The 18430-nt window shown below is 43.7% G+C and overlaps 1 protein-coding gene across 10 annotated transcripts in view; it reads left to right on the forward strand.

Annotated features, from left to right (window-relative positions):
- Window positions 1-18430, forward strand: part of AUTS2 (activator of transcription and developmental regulator AUTS2) — a 1119695-nt gene that overhangs the window by 777627 nt on the left and 323638 nt on the right. For all 10 annotated transcript variants that reach the window (XM_045047808.1, XM_045047811.1, XM_045047810.1 and 7 more), the window contains one exon: window positions 17779-17808. In XM_045047808.1, the coding sequence (XP_044903743.1) occupies window positions 17779-17808 (30 nt within the window). The remainder of the gene's footprint in view (window positions 1-17778; window positions 17809-18430) is intronic.

Consider the following 18430-nt stretch of genomic DNA (forward strand, 5'->3'; position numbering starts at 1 on the left):
TACACAGTCAACCTGCAATCAACATTGGCTCGCTACCTTTTTATTTCCTCTGTTAAGAAATAGTTTGGATTTTTGAGAGGGGCTCTTCGCATTCCACTCAAGCCAGTGCTTATAATTCTTTTCTGGGTAGACGACCAGCATGCCTGTTCAGTTTGGGTTTTTTTGCTCGGAGAGTCCCATTGGCTCACAGCGCATCGCTGTAGATCTTGCCTGAGTCTTTTACGATTGCTGCCATCCAGCCAGGGGCTGTGACTGCTCTGTAACCTTCTTAGATTTAAATCTGTTGCTCGCGTTCTCCTCATAGTGTTACAGAGCAGCAGAGCCCATCCATACTGATGTCTTAATATCATTCTCTCCTCCTTGGATTTATAGAGTAAAATAAACCCGCTGCCATAGAAATGCTTATTGATTACTGAAGTACATAATAAAGTGTAAGAATAAAGTAAGACCCAGTAATCGGTCCTATTCCTGGGGGATGACAGTAAACCCTGGCCATGGCAGCCTCTACGGGCTGCTTTCTGCTCTGGAGTTAGGAGGCTCCCTTTTAATTAGGAGTCCAAATAGTAAGCCGTGAACGATAGAAACCAGGCAGAAAGAGCACATACTGTATGATTCCATTTATATAAAACTCTAGAAAATATACAAACTAATCTGTAGTGACAGAAAGCAGATCAGTTGGGGGGGAGAGCGGTATGGGCAGAGAAGGGAGAGCAGGATTAACAAAGGAGCACGAGGAGACTTCTGAGGGCTGTGGATGTGTTCGCTGTCTTGATTGCGGTGATGGTTTCATGGGTGTGTACATGTGTACGAATGTATCCTATAGTACCTTTTAAATATGGCTAGTTTATTCCTGTACGTTAGAGCTCAATAAAGCCATTAAAGCCACTTTTAAAAAAATAAAATAAAAGGAAACGGCATAAAGGGACAACCCCTGGGTCATTTTGTGCTAGAAACAAAATGTTCTCTTTTCTTAGGAAACTATATTTTAAGGAATATTTATGAGGACTTGTAAGACTCCATTTCCCCTTCACATTTGGACCGATGGGGATTTCAGGAGACTGAATGGTACCATCAAAAAATAAAATAAAAAGGCATTGGTAGGGCAAGAGAGCCCTCTTCTTTCTCAGTTCCCTTTTCCTTTCTGACATCTGCACCTTAAAGGTGGCTTTTTATGTAATTTTTTGGTAGAAACAAAAGAAGATGAGGCCTTTGGAAAATAACATTAGTTTCCTTCTCGCCCTACTCTTTCTGCCATTATATTTCCCCCGCCCAGAGGAGAGGGCCTACAAAGAAGAAATAAAAACTACTCCAAAATGTTGGCAGTCTGAAAGGGGTCAGGGGTTTTCAGCACCAAGAGATGTTTGTTTTTCTTGCATTTTAACTCTTCATTTTTGACACAGTGGGAAACTCCAGCATGGCTGCCATTTAAAATGTAACAATGGCGTGGTGCCCTGATTGCCTCTGTCACAAGGGCATCGTGACGGAAGGCCAGGAGACAAAGCAAATGAGGCCAAAGACAGTGCCTGCTGCTGAGGTGCTGGTCCATTTCTCTGCTTTTGAATGTTTCTTTTCTCTGGCCTCATGAGGAGTCACTCAGGGAGACTGAAGCTGGAATTTGTACAACCTCTCTTCAGTCCCCTTGATTTTAATCAGAAATACACAATTATTCTTTTCCTCCAAATAGAGAAACTCAATCCCCATTTTAAATTCAATTATTGTAATTGCAGCATTCAGAAAAATAGCACATTCATCTTCTAATAAGAGATTGCGGGTACCAAATTACTGCATATAGTATGTCAAAACAGGAAACTTGAGACTGGCAGACCAGTGGGTGTTTTTATCTTGGCGATTTGTATTTTCTTGCAGACAATTTATAGTAATCCTACCCTTCCTTGTTTATGATTTGTAAGACTAGGTTTTCAAGTCATCCTAAAGTAAAGACTGTTTTTAGGTACAATTTAATTTAAAATGCCCATTACGAACATGATGGATTCTAAGAGGGGCGAAAGTGATAGGAAAAGAAAGCGAAATCAGTTTTTGGATCCTGTAGAATGACGGCCCACCATGTCTTTGGATCTTCCTGAACCTTACACCCTCTGACATTTGTAAATCACTTTGTCTCCAGCCATATTTCTAACCCATTAGCTACGCTTTTCACTGTCTTGCATTTTAAACAAACAGAACACAAAGTCTGATGGCTGGGAAGTTGACAATGTGGCCATTATGTCTGTCAGCATGAGAGCACCGCTCTCCCTTTTCCTGTTCAATTCCAGTTGCTTCACTTGGCTTGAAGTGAGTCAAATGTAAAAGGAAATACCTTAGGATTTAGATTTTCCTGATTTTCTTTTTTTTTTTTTTATTTTAAAAAGAAAAATTTTTAAGTGTTTATTTATTTTTGAGAAAGAGAGAAAGATTCAGAGCACAAGCAGGGGAGGGGCAGAGAGAGAGGGAGACTTAGAATCTGAAGCACGCTCCAGGCTCTGAGCTGTCAGCACAGAGCGTGATGCGGGGCTCGAACCCACGAACCTGGAGATCGTGACCTGAGCCAAAGTTGGACGCTTAACTGACTGAGCCACCCAGGTGCCCCGATTTTCCTGATTTTCTTAAAGGAATAACCTTAAAATTGGATTTCTTCAACTGTGTACTGTTATTTTCTTCAGATTTTCTTTTACCTTGAAATTATTTCCATGTCTTTCTTGTACACACACTCAGACACCCACGCTTCCAAACACCTTAGTGTTCTTTCCATCACCCCTGTATATTTCTTTTTTTTTATGTTTATTTATTTTTGAAAGAGAAACAGAGACAAGTGGGGGAAGGGCAGAGAGAGAAAGAGAGAGAGAGAGAGAGAGGGAAGCACAGAATCTGAAGCAGGCTCCAGGCTCTGAGCTGTCAACACAGAGCCCGACGCGGGGCTCAAACCCACAAACTGTGAGATCATGACCTGAGTCAAAGTCGGAGGCTTAACCCACTGAGCCACCCAGGCGACCTCCATCCCCATTTATTTCTTGACTCCTCAATTAAACAGTTCCCATGACACCTTCTTTCAGATTGTTTGCTAACATAATTTATGAATTCATTCTTTCACATATGTTCCTTGAGCGCCTTTTACGTGTCAGATTTAGGAAGAACAGAATATAAGCAAACTCTGACCACAGTGTTGAAGATGCTGGAAATCAGCAGTGGACCTCTGGCCAGTGAAGTCAGAGGAAGCTTCCATATCCATATATATGGGAGAGAGAACAGGCATTTCCGAGCGGAGTAGTAGTCCGTTGGACTGTTTGCTGGGTGTGACTCCTCTAAGTGCCAGGCATTTTAGTCATATTCTCTCAACTACGCCCTGTGTATACAGTTATCGGCGTTAATGCTCTAAGAAGTTTTATCTCTTCCCAAGGTTACTCTCTTGGTTGGTTTTATTAGATCAGTCCTTAGGTAGGCCTTGCATATATGTAAATTCTGTGCAAAGGGCTATTCAAGTAGCTCCTAATCCTGATTGGTCAGAATCTCTAGACAGATTCCAAAATGGCTGGCTTCCAAGTTGTACCAGTCATCACCTGTTATTTTCAATATCCATCCTATCTGTCTATTTATTTATTTGGCCAGTTTGAATTTGAATGAACATCTCACTAATGACGAAGCCCCTAAGGCGTTACAGCACTCTGCATAACCTACAGGTGTAGACTCCCAGCTCTTAAATCTATGCATTTTACTTTAGTCCCTATACACAGGTTACTGGCTCCTATTCCTGGAATAAATCCAGACCATATCCACCCAAAAGAATGTGCATTGGGAACCTAAAGGAACACTTAGAAAATTGAATCCTAAAGCGTATTTCCTTGTTGGTAAAAATGAACCATACTTCATTTTATTGTACTTCACCTTATTGTGTTTCACAGATACGGTGTTTTACACATATTGAAGGTTTGCGGCAACCCTAAATGGAGCACGTCTTTCGGTGCCATTTTTCCAGTGCCATTTGCTCACTTCATTTATCTGTCATATTTTGGTTTTTCTCACAGCATTTCAAACATTTTCTTTATTTTTATATTTGGGCTTTTTTCTAAGTTCATTTATTTAGGTAATCTCCACACCCAGCTTGGGGCTTGAACTCACGACCCTGAAATCAAGAGTTGCACACTCTTCTGACCAAGCCAGCTAGGTGCTCCCATTAGTATTACATTTGTAATGGCGATCTGTAGTCAGTGATCTTTGGTGTCACTATTGTGATTGTTTTGGGGTGCCACAAACAATCTATCAGACGGCAAACTTAATAGATGAAGGTTGTGTGTGTTCTGACTCCTCCACTAACTGGCCTTTCCCCCATCTCTCTCCCTCTCCTTGGGCCTTCCTACTCTCTGAGACACAGTGATTTTGAAATTAGGCCAATTAATATCCCTACAGTGGCCTCTAAATGTTTCCGGAAGAGTTATAAATCTCTCACTTTAAATAAAGAGCTACAGATGATTAAGCTTCGGGAAAACGCATGTCTAAAGCCAAGATAGGCCAAAACCCTTGCACTAAACAGTTAGCCAGGTTGTAAACGCAAAGGAAAAGTTCTTGAAGGAAGTTGAAAGTGCTCTTCTAAGGAACACATGAATGATAGCTGACATAGAGAAAGTTTGAATGGTCTGGAGAGAAGATCAAACCAACCACAACATCTCCTTAAGACAGAGCCCAATCTAGAGCAAGCTCCTAGCTCTCTTCAATTCTGCGAAGGCTGGGAGAGGTAAGGAAACTGCAGAAGAAAAGTTTAAAGCTAGCAGAGGTCAGTCACGAGGTTTAAGGAGAGGCTGGCTCCATAACATAAACCTTCAAGGTGCAGCAGCAAATGCTGAGTCACAAGCAGCGGCAAATTATCCAGAACATCTAGCTGAGATCATTAATGAAGGTGGCTACACCAAATGATAGACTTTGAACGTAGATGGAGCAGCCCTCTAAGATGCCATTGAGGAATTGAGTAGCTAGACAGGAGATGTCAGTGCCTGACGTCAAAGCTTCAAAGGACAGGCCAACTCTCTGGTTAGTGGCTAACACAGCTGGTGACTTTATGTTGAAGCCAGTATTCATTTACCATTACAAAAATCTTAGGACCCTTAAGAATTTTGCTGAGTCTACTCTGCCCGTGCTCTATAAATGGAACAACAAAGGATAGATGACAGCACATCGGTTTACAGATGGTTTACTGAATATTTTAAGCCCACTGTTGAGACCTACTGCTCAGAAAATCAGATTCCCTTCAAAATATGACTGCTCATTGACAATGCACCTGGTCACGCAAGAGCTCTGATGGAGATGTACAATGAGATTAATGTTATTTCCATGCCTGCTAACACAGCATCCATTCTACAGCCTATGAATCAAGGAGCCATTTCGACTTTCAAGTCCTACTATTTAAGCAATACATTCTGTAAGGCTGTAGCTGCCCTAGGTAGTGTTTTCTCTGTTGGATCTGGGCAAAGTAAATTGAAACCTCTCTGGATAGGATTCACCATTCTCCGTGGCAATAAAGATATTCGTGATTTATAGGAAGAAGCCAAAATATCAACCCTAATGGGAGTTTGGAAGAAGTTGATCCAACCCTCGTGGATGGCGTTGAGGGGTTCAAGACTTCGGGAGGAAGTAGCTGCACGTGTGGTGGGAACAGCGGGCGAACTGGGATCAGAAGTGGGGCCCGCAAATGGGACTTCACGCTGCAGCCTCGTGATCAGACTTGAATGGAAGAGGAGTCGCTCCTTCCAGATGAGCAAAGAAAGTGGTGTCTTGAGATGGGATCTACCCCTGGTGAAGACTCTCTGAAGATTGTTGAAATGACCACAAAGAACGTAGAATATCCCTCAAAAGTAATCCATTAAGCAGCAACAGGGTTTGAGAGGATTGACTCCAGTTTTAAACCAAGTTCTCCTGTGGATGAAATGCTGTCAAACAGCATCACGTGCTACAGAGAAATCATTTGTTCGTGATAGGAAGAGTCTGTTGGTGGGGCCAACTTCATTATCGTCTTATAAGAAATGTCCACAGCCACCACCCTGATCGATCAGCAGCCATCAACACCGAGGTGATGCCCTCCACCAGCAAGAAGATTATAAGTGACTGAAAGCTCAGACGATGGCCAACACTTTTTAGCAATAAAGTATTTATTAACTAAGGGTGTGTATGTTGGGGTTTTTTGGACATAGGGCTATTGCACATGTAATAGACTACAGGGTAGTGTAAATGTAACTTTTATATGCACTGGGAAAGCAAAAATTTCATTTGACTCACTTTATTTCGATATTCATTTTATTGCAGTGGTGTGGAACCAAGCCTGCAATATCTCCCCAGACATGCCTGTATTTTATCAATGAAATAAAACCATTTGCTATTCTACTTTGAGAGGGAATGATAGTTTCTGTTTGCTTGTCCGTTTGGGTTGTTGTCTCTCTTTCTGTGTAATAGAGTAGTGAGCCTTCAAACACCTCACAAGCGTGATTTCTTGCAGAATATGATCTCCTGTCTGGCAGTAAAATTATAAAGAAATTAAATCTGTGGCACCTGGGTGGTTCAGTTGGTTAAACGTCCGACTTCAGCTCAGGTTATGATCTCACGGATCGCAAGTTTGAGCCCCAGCCTGCACACATGTTCTCTCTCTCTCTCTCTCTCTGTCAAAAATAAACATAAAAAATAGAAATTAAATCCAACAGTTAAACAACTATTGCCGTCTTATTTCTGTGTATGACATAGCATTTCTTTCATGAAGTAGACAGAAAAGGTAAAACTATTATTATTTCTCTCTGGCTGCTTTCAAATGTTTGAATTCATTGAATCCTAACTAAAATTCTGTGGAGTATGTATCATTTCCATTGACAGGGTAAAAAAACAAGAAAGGTAGGCTCGAAGATGTTTAGTGTCTTTCCCCAGACCACGTGGTTGCTGAGTTGGGGGGATCGGAATTTGAACCTGGCGCCCTTTCCTGAGCCTGGTGCTGTACTAGGCCCTCGTCTTTAGGGAGAGCTGTCTGCAGTGGGGTAGAAATGTGGCCACCTGCTGCAGTCACTGCCACTTATGGTTATTACAGCCTCTTTCGTTCGGCCCGCCTCCACCCACAGCCCAGCCGTTGATCCGAAAGATGTTTTTCAAGTAGTGTCTTTGTATAGAGCGTGGGAGAGCGAGCAGCACTAGGTCGTACTTGTTGGGAACATGAACTTTGGAGGACGGAACTGGGTTCAAGTACTGCCTGTGCCACCGGAAGCCTTAACTTCTCCTCTTGAAAATGGAGGGGCCAGGGGCGCCTGGGTGGCGCAGTCGGTTAAGCGTCCGACTTCAGCCAGGTCACGATCTCACGGTCCGTGAGTTCGAGCCCCGCGTCGGGCTCTGGGCTGATGGCTCGGAGCCTGGAGCCTGTTTCCGATTCTGTGTCTCCCTCTCTCTCTGCCCCTCCCCCGTTCATGCTCTGTCTCTCTCTGTCCCAAAAATAAATAAAAACGTTGAAAAAAAAAATTAAAAAAAAAAGAAAATGGAGGGGCCATAACACTTCCCTCCCAGGGCCGTTGTCAGAACGTTCTCTTTTAATGACCGGTGGGCTGTAGGCTGGCTCTTCTAGGGGGAAAGGTGCTCTAAGAGAGTTCCCATGGAGAATCCCTCCCATGCAGGAGCCATGCTGCAGAGCTAAGATGTGAAATGCACTTCATCTTCAGGAAGCAGGCTTCATTCAGGAAGCCTTCCCCAAAAGAGACAGCTAAGAACTACTCTTCTCCGGCTCCCTTTGCCTGAGGTGGACGCTGTCCCTTTGGCCAGAAATTGAATCGTGTAGGTGCCACTTAGCATGGGAAGCAGTGCCTCACATTCAGTGCCTCACAACCTTGGGGGCCGGAAGGAAGAATGGTTTGCAGCACTTTCATCACCTGGGGAAAAAGAACTCAGAGGCACAGGCACTTTAAGAAAGATGCTTTTACTTTGAGTGTTGGAGAAAATAGAACAATTACCTATTGAAAGCGAAGTGGATGAAAAAACATCTCTGTTCGTACTACCCTGATCATTTAATCTATTCAGATCCATTGTGCCTTCCTGAAGGTGGTTCAGGCCAGACTGTCTGTTCCTTCCCCACGCTAGGGCACCCGGCGATCCCAACTCGAGACGGATTTTCTACGCCACGAGGAGATTCCTCTAAGGGTTTGTGCTCTATGTGCAGTATCGGATCTGTACAATAAATAAAAGGAGGGAGGGAGGGGGATCCACAAATCATCAAATCAGTATTAGCATCTTTTAGGGTCCTTAAGACTGCACTAGGCCCTGTGATGATTCCAGGGACAACCAGAGTGCTCTGAGGAGCTCACTCTCTGACAGGGGAGCAAGACTTCTATACATAAAATCAATGAAGGATTGTGTTCTGTTGAAACTACAGCCAGGTAGGTTTCCAGCACCTGGCACACATACTCTTGAGGAAAAAAAAAAAATACTCAGTCTTTGTTGAAGAATGAATGCATGCATGATTTTTGACATCTGTTGAGTGCTTTCCATGGATCAGGCACTGTTCTATGCCTTTTAATGATATATATATATAGAGAGATACATATACATGTATATAGACATATATATATATAATATTTCATTAGTGTATATTTATGAAGGTAAATGCTCTTAACCGTGGGAGTTAGTACTGCCAATAGCCCCATTTGATAGAAAATGAAACTGAGGCACAGAAAGGTTAAGTTACTTGCCTAAGGTCCTACAGAGTGTAAGTGGTAGAGCCAAGACTTGAATCCACGCAAACTGGCCCCGTGGCCATGTGTGAAAGAGAATAGGATGTGCTTTGCAAGAGCTGGTTGCCATTTTGGTGCAGACGAAGAGCTTCGGGGCTTTGTTATCTGCTCATCTGGCTTTGGCTTCCTCAAGACTGCAAGCTCCCTCCCCCTTTCTAGAACCCAGACCAGCTGGGCCAACCCTGTGCGGTTCTACCCCCGCCTGGGCCCCGGCCCCGCCTGCTCTCTCATTTGTAGTTTCTCTCACCGAGCACATTTCTAAAGGAGGACCGCTGCTCCGCTTTAAGGACATACGAATGGCTTGCCCTCACCTGTCAAGCATGATCCTTGTATTTTACCAGGCCCATTATGAACGCAATCTTTCTGTCGAAAATTTGCATACCTCCTTTCTTGAAAAGTAATGACAGCAATTTCTTTCCCTCCGCTCACTTTCTGAGTGTCTCATTTAACGGCACCTGTGAAACCGACAGGCGCAGAGATGAGAAGTGAAAGAGAGCAGTTGATTAAATCATCATCAAGCCGGGCCTCAGAAAGTCAATTCTGCTTGCCGTCTGCAATGATATCCTTTTATCTTAAAGTAATGAGCTATGGCACTTTTGCATCGGGTAATGCGATAAGTTCTATTAGCATGTTCCATTTGCCTCACAAGCAAGGGCAAGTCATTTTAGCTAGCTCATATCACTGCAATCAAAGCAATTGGCTTCCCAGGCAGAGAAGAAAGGGAAAAGGCTCAGGGTGATTTCTATGGATCACAACACAGCGGAAAAAATAGACTCTTGTATTATTTTAACCCGTAACATGCTTTTCCTTTTTACTCATCAGCAAATTGGGGTTTTATTAGCTCACACAGGACTCTGAAAAGAACCAAGGTTTAGTTGAAGCAAACCCAGGGGGCTCAGGCCCCACCCAAAGGAACAAGCAGCTGTGATCTGGAAAGGGAAGATTGCACAGGGGGTCACAAATATAATACTGCCAGCGAATGTAGCTGAGAAGGTCTCCCTGGTAATAATACTGTGGTCTCGTAATAAACTCTTACTTCACACCATCTTCAAAGTCATTTGTAATAGGTCCCCAGGCAGGTACGGATTAATGCTATTGATGACTTAGAATCAGTAAATCAATGGCAAAGAGGCAAAGGATCTGTTGCTTAAGCTTAAAAGAGATCGTTTACAAATCACCCGGCCCTAGACTGTCAGTTTTACCTTTGGACAAGAAACTCATTTTTCTCATGTTGGCAACCACTGAGGCTTGTGGGCTCTGGGCTTTAAGTAAATTTCATCTTTGGGGTTTATGTATGTTTATACTTGGCAAAGTGTGACTTCCTTTCTTCTTAAAGGGGAAAAAAATGCTGAACTCCAAAGATTTGTGAAATACCCACTTCTTCCACATCCAAAAGCCCAACAATATTTTAATGAGCTAGCTGGAAATTTACAACATACAGATTGTTTTATGAAATATACCTGGATTTGAAAGTGACAAAAAGGACCAAAAAGGAAAAAAAACAAAAACAAAAACCATGTTGAATATTAAGTCGTGACCTTTAGAACTTCAGATTTGGACAGCTTGATTTCTGGCTGTGTATTTGTCCTTCTAATGAGTGGTCAGAATGAACCTAGAACACCATAGGCACTTTAAACGTATTTGTTGAATGAAAATGTGTGATCATCTGAGAGACCCTGGAGGGGGATCAGAAGTGTTCCGCTAGCCCCCTCAGATCACGTTGGCCGTTTGAGTCCTGGCCCATTCAAGCTGAGAACTTGCAAAAATGCCAGGTTCTGAGAACTCCCCATAGGAATAACAGGTCACCAGTACAGAATTCCAGAAGCTTCTGAAGATTTGCTCTCCTCTCTACCTCCTGCACAGTTAAAGATGGGTAGACCTTACATTATTTTCTAATGTGCTCTTTTTGTGACTGTCAGAAGCTTTATTCTCATCTTTTAAGTTACTGTTTGGCAAACAAATGTTTCAATTACGCTTTCGCTTTTGTAGAGCTATTTTATTTGATTGGGTATAGTTGTTGTTGAGGCGGAAAGGAAGAGGGCCAGTGGCATCGTTTTACAATCAGTAAGAATACCGTAAACCATCTTCAGGATGAAAATATTCTTTTTTATTTCAAGGTCCCCAATAGCTTTAAATTTCACTTAAAGCCCAAAGTCGATAGGAGAGCGGTGTAAACATTGTGAAACGAGGGCTTTGTGAGGTGACGGAAGACAGACAACATCAGAGTTGCCGTACGCGGCACAGAATGACTGCGTGTTTTTGCATGTAGAATTGCAGGGATGGGAAGATGATGGTGGGCATGTTTCTAGTCACTGTGCTGCTAGTGTACTTCTTTAAATAAAAAAAATAAGCGTCATGTTTTCTCTAGGTGGCTTCTTCTGAAATTGCTTTTAGGTGAGGGATGTCTTTACAGTCTTAGATAAACCGCCTGCCCCAAAGGGAAATCGATTTGTTTTGTCACCAGCAAAGTTAAATTGTACTTGATGTTAGATGCCGTAGTTTACAAGTTGGGGTTCTCCCTCATTTTCCTCTTATTTCCTTTAGGCAGAAAGAAGAATAAAATAACTTTGTTCAGTGATGGTGTTCAGCCCTGACATCTTTGGTGGCAATGATAAATGGATTTGAGATACGAAATAACTGTTCCAGCAAGGTCCATTGAGCAGAATAGAGAGCAATGCCCTCCTCAATGTCATTGTATGTGATATATTCAATGATTGCCACTTTCTGCTTAAGAATGCATTCCATCACGAGGTACCTAGAATTCCATCTTGTTCCTTCATTCCGAATGAGGCGGAGAGATGTCGCGGACCTTGACTTATTTCGATTTGGATCAGCGTCTTAAAACACAGATATTGAGATTCCCAAATGGAAATGAGAAATGTTTGCTTTTGAGGAAGTACAATAAAATCATAATCATGTCTTGTCTGGGCCTTTTGATGGAAGGTATTTCCTTCTTGGCCCCAACTCTAGCCTCTGCTAATGATTTTAACACTGCCCCCTGTGCTCAAACATACACCCCGCTGAATTAAGCAGTGGAGTTAGTCATTATTTCCTGTACCTTCTTTCTTTGGAATTACTTGTTTTTTCAAAATCATAGTTTCTTATGTAACCTGGAATCAGCCACTGTTTGAAGAATTCTAAAGAAGAATGAGGTGAACTTATCAATGTGAGCACCTTTCATGTCCCAAGACACTATCTCTTACCTACTCAGAGCTAACTCTGTAGTACGGATGTGTCTTGTGGCAAACAGTGAAAATATAATTTTGTAAGAGATGGCGACAGAACAATTAATTCTAAGAAGAGTACTGTAATTCTAAGAATTCCTAATTCATATTAGAAGATTCTAAGGGAACTGGGTTTGCAAAGGCAAATTAAATATTTTTAGGTAGGAACTTGGAGAACCAGAATTCCAGGTGGAGGGAACTGAAAAGTGCAAAGATAATAAATCCTGAGGGTGTGACCAGTTGTGCCCGAGTGTGGCAACAACAAAGGGTGTGTTAAGATAGTGCTACTCCAAGTGTGGGTGCAGACCCAGGCCATGCCCTGAGTTCTTGGTTAACCGTCGACTGGGGGATCGGCGTGGCAGCTGAGAATAAGCATTTGGAAACTTTTATAGCAATTCAGTAATTTCATATCCCTTAAATCTAATAATAACACACACACACACACACACACACACACACACACACACACATACACATGTCTTTGCTTTTCTTTTTCATGTTCCTAGCAATTTATTTTTTATTATATTCTACGATGTATTGGAAATTAAAGAAAACAAAACAAAAACAAATGGTCCTTCTCCGCAGAAAGCTTAATATGCACCGTGCTGGAGGAGTGGCTGGGTGTCGGGAGTCGGAGGCTCTGTGAAGAGTTTTCCTTGCCGCAGGAAGTGTCCAGACTCTTCGCTGAGACTGCACGTGCAACATACCAAGAAGATAATGGGAGTGGGATAGATAAGAAGATAATACCAGTGGGAGAGGGGCAGACTTGGGGCAAGCAAACGAGGGCGAGTCTGGATTTAGGTGGATGCTCGGGTCTGAGGTGTTTGCAGGGCTTCGGAAAGGGGATGTAGCAAGCAAAAACGTACTTTAGTAACAGTTAGCACTTACTGCCTACGCCAACTCTGTGCCGTGTGTTGTCTGAACCATTTACATGTGTTCACTTGTTCTCTTCTCCCCTTCCTTTGGGGGAAATGCCATTAGTACCCACATTTTACAGATAAGTAAACTGAGATGCAGAGAATTGAAATGATTCTCCCAGAGTCACATAGCTGGCAGGTGGTGGGCATAGAGATGTTTTAGTCTCAATATATAAATGGTAGACGGAACTAGGGGACTCTAAAGGCTCTCCAGGAAATCACAGAGAAACAGTAGAACTGCAGATTCAACTCTGGGGGGACAGTGAAATTAAGGGATATGCAGAGAAGGAAGAGCCATGAGGAGATACTAGGGAAGAGCAGTATTGGTGAATGTGTACAAGGGGAAAATGCCAATATGTTCAGTCGAAACAATCCGAATAGCAGCACGAGGGAATTTCCTTACTAGGTTATTTACAATCCATACAGTGGATTGCAGCGCAACCTTTTACACACACACACACACACACACACACACACACACATACTTATTTTTAGGTTTATTTATTTATTTATGGGGGCGGGGAGGGACAGAGAGAGAGGGAGAGAGAGTCCCCAGCGGGCTCTGTGCAGTCAGCATGGGGCTCGACCGCACAAACTGCGAGATCACCACCTGAGCCGAAATCAAGAGTCAGATGCTTAACCGACTGAGCCATCCAGCTGCCCCGCAGCGCAGCCTTTAAAAAAAAAAAAAAAAAAAAAGTGATGTGACAGGGTAAATTTGCCTCATTGAACAAAATATTTGACACATTATGTGAAAACAAAGAAGGGTACAAGTAGTAGGAATTCATTTTCATTTCTTCACATGTGTATGCGAAGGATGGAGGAAAGACTGGAAAGAATTCTACAGACGTATTAGCTGTTTACCTACGGGCAGCAGGTTCGTGGGTGATTTTTAAATTCTGTTCAATAAAATATGCATTAATTTGTAAAAGGAGAAAATACTGGGTGGGTGGGTGCGTGGGTGGGTTGAAGTGTTTAAAGGGTGGGACTTAGTGCAAAAGGGAGAGTTGCCCCCAGAAGACTCACTTCTAATTTGTGAAACCAGAGGGAACAGATGGTGAAGTTGAGCCAGTCACCGGAAGTGCTGTGCTCAGGCACTAGGCCCTTTCTGAGTTCTGCCTTTGAGGCATGTGGCTTGGATTTCATGCTCCTGTCTCCCTCTTTTGTCTGTGCGGGTTTGGCTCACATGTGTGTCTGAAGGCTCAGTGACCAAGAATTCTCTCCCATCTGGGGGGTAAGGCCCCCTTGTTCCTTTTCATTTCTTGCTTTTAAAACGGAGGAAAATATTTCCAGCGTTTCACAAAGGGCTTTGAAGTCCAGTCATGGGGAGTACTCTGTCACCTCAAGCTGGTTGTTAGCGTGCAACCTGTTTGCTAATAAACCAATGCGGGACCCTGGTGTCAAAATGCTTAAAATGGTCAAATCAGCGGGGACTCTGTTTCTGCATTCGACATGCCTTTCCCATTTTCCAGCCTCATGCAGAACATACACCTGAATCAGGAGGTGGCTCGGCGTGAACTCTTGTAAATTGGAGTGGGTATCTAGGGATTGGGGAGCAGACACTTCTTCTTTTAACCTTTCAAGACCAGGAATCATTTGGCCCCAAATCCACAATGTACTGAACCTGGGGTGTAAAAGCCGTACAGTGTATTAAATGTGAATTTGAGCCCATGAATTCTGCCCACACTGACTCTATAAAACAGCCTCTCCTTTTCATAAAGCCGGCCCATAAACGGCTGCCAGCGAAGCAGAAAGACTCCTTAGGACTGTGGCTCGCGTTCCGTCTGGGGTTGTCAACAAACCCCCTTTATGAGTGGAATAGACCTCTTGTATGTGTCGAACTTCTGGCTTTTTACAGAGTGTGTCAGGAGCCAGGCTAGGCAAGCGTTAGGCGCTGTTTGCTGAGTGCATTTATTGCCTTTGCATAATTTATGAGCTGGAGGGGTTGACCATCATCCGTCTCTGCCAGGGGCTGGCACTCGAGGCTCCGGAGAGCGGAGCTGTAAATTGGATGGTGCGCTCCTGCTGAGCTCACGGCAAAGTCCTCGGGTCAGTATGGGAATTTAATACCAGAAATGGAACTGTTTTCTCAGCGCACCATGTGGGCCCCAGTGCAGCAGAGACTGTTTTGGCAGACTCTGCGACCGGCCTTGTCGAGGAGCTGTCACTCACCCGGCATGTTGTGTGGGGAGCCTGAGCATTTTTAATCGGCTTGGCATCCGTGCTGCTTCCATAATGGATACCAGTAGGTCTCAGTTCTTCACCATATGCTTAACTCTGGAGACAAGGTGCTTCTGGGTATATCAGTAATTACTTGATGCAGAATTAAGTGGACCTTGAAATTAGAACTGGACTGTTGGAAAGCAGAAAGCTTAACACTTTGATAGAAATAACCATTCCCAGGGACATACCGCTGTTAGGATCGGTAGGGGTGGGGGCTGGGCACGGACAGCGGTAGTTCTTTTCCAGGCTCCCCACTCCTCCTTCCCCCTGCACACCAGTCCTTGGGGACATGGGCAAGTGCCATGCCACAGCCTTCAGCTGTCACCAATTGCCTCGCGAGGCGAGCTGGGATCATCTGGGGAGAGGAGTCTGCCTGGCAAAATACGCTTCTCTCTTCCACGCCCTCCTGAATGATGCCTTGTCACTCTTGAAATTGCGCCCGTAACTTAGGAACCCCAACGAAAGCCTAAGCAAAGGCAATGGAAAAGTCACACAATCAGGAGAACAGAACCTCATCTGTCTGTTGTTCTAGGCCTTCAAAGTCTTCATCTAGCCTCTCTTGACTTATCAGAATAGAGAAATTACTCATCAGGCAAAAGGAAGTTTAGACCTTCTCAGTTTGGAAGCCTGGTTGAAGTCAGTGCAGTCGTACTTGGTTAAAGCACAGTCACTAAAACTCTGATAACCCTATGGCATTGAGGAGCCGGCGAGGACAGTGAAAGGTTAGAGCCCTCCAGTCTGTAAGTTTGTGCTGTGAGTTCCTAAATACCTACAGTAGAGAGTGTAAGCTACAAAGAGGAAGCAGTCCCCAAGTTATGTCTTATAATAGCACACTGTCCATTCGGATGGAGTTTTTGTTACTTTCAATGGAAAGCACTCTAATGGTGGTTTTTAAACAATAAGGTAACTTATTGTTACCTGAACAAAAATGTCCAGAGGCAGGCTGCTCTTAGGTTGGTTCAAGTGGCCCCATTGTGCCAGGCCATTTCTTGGCCCCACTCTCTTGTTTTAGTACTTAGGCTTTTTGCCTCATTTTTGCAAAGTCGCTACCACAGATCCAGACGTCACATCCTCGTTCAGTCATGTTCAGAGGCAAGAGGCAAGTGCTTCTTGCTTTTCTTCTTTTTTGAGGAGAAAAAAATTTTTTCAGAACCCTCAGCAGACATTTCCTCAAGTCTCAGCCAACGGTGTGTTTTATGGCCACCTTAGCTATAAGCAAAGTTGGAAAAGAGAGACTATCTGGCCTTTTCAGTCTCAAAATGTCAGAAGCTACAGACTAGGGGACAGGGGCTTGCAAATGACTATGGGTATCTAGCCAGTAGTGACTGCTGTATGGGCAAATTTATTTTCTGTTTCTGTTCATAGCTACATCAACTCCCATGTCCAGGTGGCCACACTAAAAACCTTGGCATCATCCGAGACTCGTCCCTCTTCCTTGCTTCTCGCATCCATGTGTTACCACGTCCTATTGGTTCTGCCTTCAGAACTACTCGGCCATCTGTTCCTCCCTTTCTTAAACCATGCGTCATGCTGGTTTAGACAGTGTTGTAAGGGTTGCCAAACTGGTCACCTGTGACCAATGTCTTCTTCCCAACCCCAGCTCATGGTCTCTCCTCTGCCCTGTGGGAAGAGTCATCCTAATGGACTATAGCTCTCATCACACAACACCTCTGCTCAGTGTTAGTGTTATAGCTTTCCCTCTGCTGCTAAACTGAAAGCTACCTTAGGGCCAGTCCTGCGTCCTGCTTGGTTGAGTATCTGTCTGGCTTAGCAGTGCTCATCAAGGACTTTTGAGTGAATGAATGAATATTTTTATCCGTTGCACATTTACTGTGGCAGAATACATCCCCCCCCCTTTTGAAATCAAATGGGTAACAAACACTCTTGGTTTAAAAAGAAAATGTGGTTTTCTTTTTTCCCCCTTTGCCTCTAATGAAGAAGCCCAAGTTTTGAGTTAACTCTCGTTCTTTGCTTATCCCAAACTTAGCTGACCAGTTGGAATTTGGGGTCAGTTAGCTACAATGTGACTCTACTGTCTTAAAACAGATTTCTTTGCCCATATTGCTGATTTATTTCCATGACCTCTTCTTATCATTGGTGTGTTTTTTATAGGGAATATTCCCTCTTTTCTCTGGGCCTCTAAGCCACAGAAAAGGCAGCCATCACAAACTGGTGAGCTCTGCCCACTGTGTTTCTTCCAAAGTCCAAATGAGCGAATACGGTGTCTGGAGACTTACCTCTTTTCCTGTGCAAAAGCACCGGGAGAGATACAACCATTCACATTAGCTGAAGGTAGAAGGTCTCCATTAAGATATCAATTTGCTCCAAATCCCAGTGAATGACCTTGATGCACCTTAGTCCTGCGGCCGGATTGGCTCCTTGATGGGCATCCCCTCTCCCGTGCAGTGGGGGTGCTCACCATTGTGATCCAGCACCTTGCCAGACTGACCACAGGAAGAGGCACAGAGCGCAGGCGTCGAATGAAATCAACAGAGCACCTTCACAGCATTTCGCTTCTGATTCTGTTTATCATCGTTTGAACTGAAGAAACTCTGTACAGCTTAGGCAGCATTTTTTTATTTCCTCTATTTGTCTTTCTTCTTTTTTTTTCTGTATCAAAAATAAAAATCTACTCAATTGTTTCACTAACCCTTATTCTCTTATCTTTCTTTTCAGTGTGACAGCGACAGTGACCAGGAAGAGAAGGTAAGATCCCCCCGCCCCGCCCCACCATTGTGGGCAGAGTCGAGCACCGTGGTTCTCGCGCACGGTCACAGGGTGGTGGGATACCAGCCTGCTATGGACCGTACCTTTTCTGCAAAGACCAGCTTTATTTACACAGCGATGTTTCCTGTGATAAGAAATAATGTATTTCATATGTGAGGCCCACTTTTTTTAAACACACCCATTAATATTGGATATATCGTCATCAGGTTTTCACTTTTACAGATTTTAAAAGAGGAAACCATTTTAATAGCCATCTGATTTTTCTTTTTGAATCCTTGATTAGAACATTAAACTTGCTAGCCTGCATTTGTAATGTCATTTCTTCATTTCTTTTACTGACCTCTATGCTTCTTCTCGCCTTACTGTACATATTGGCCTTCTTGATGGAAATGTGAACGGTGTGTTTCTCGGAATCTTACCGTGGGACGAGGGGTGGGCAGGGCAAGGCAGGTGGGAACTATCTTCCCGCCCAGGTGGGCGGCCAGGTGGGAGGGCGGTTCTTCCCGCAGGTACCCGCTCTGTGTGGAGGCTGATGGCCACCAGCCTCTGTGCGTCCAGTTCAACATGGATCCGGAAAAGGAGCTCAGTTGTTGAGCTTTCA

This window comes from Felis catus, chromosome E3 (assembly GCF_018350175.1).
Source record: "Felis catus isolate Fca126 chromosome E3, F.catus_Fca126_mat1.0, whole genome shotgun sequence".
Lineage (NCBI taxonomy): Eukaryota > Metazoa > Chordata > Mammalia > Carnivora > Felidae > Felis > Felis catus.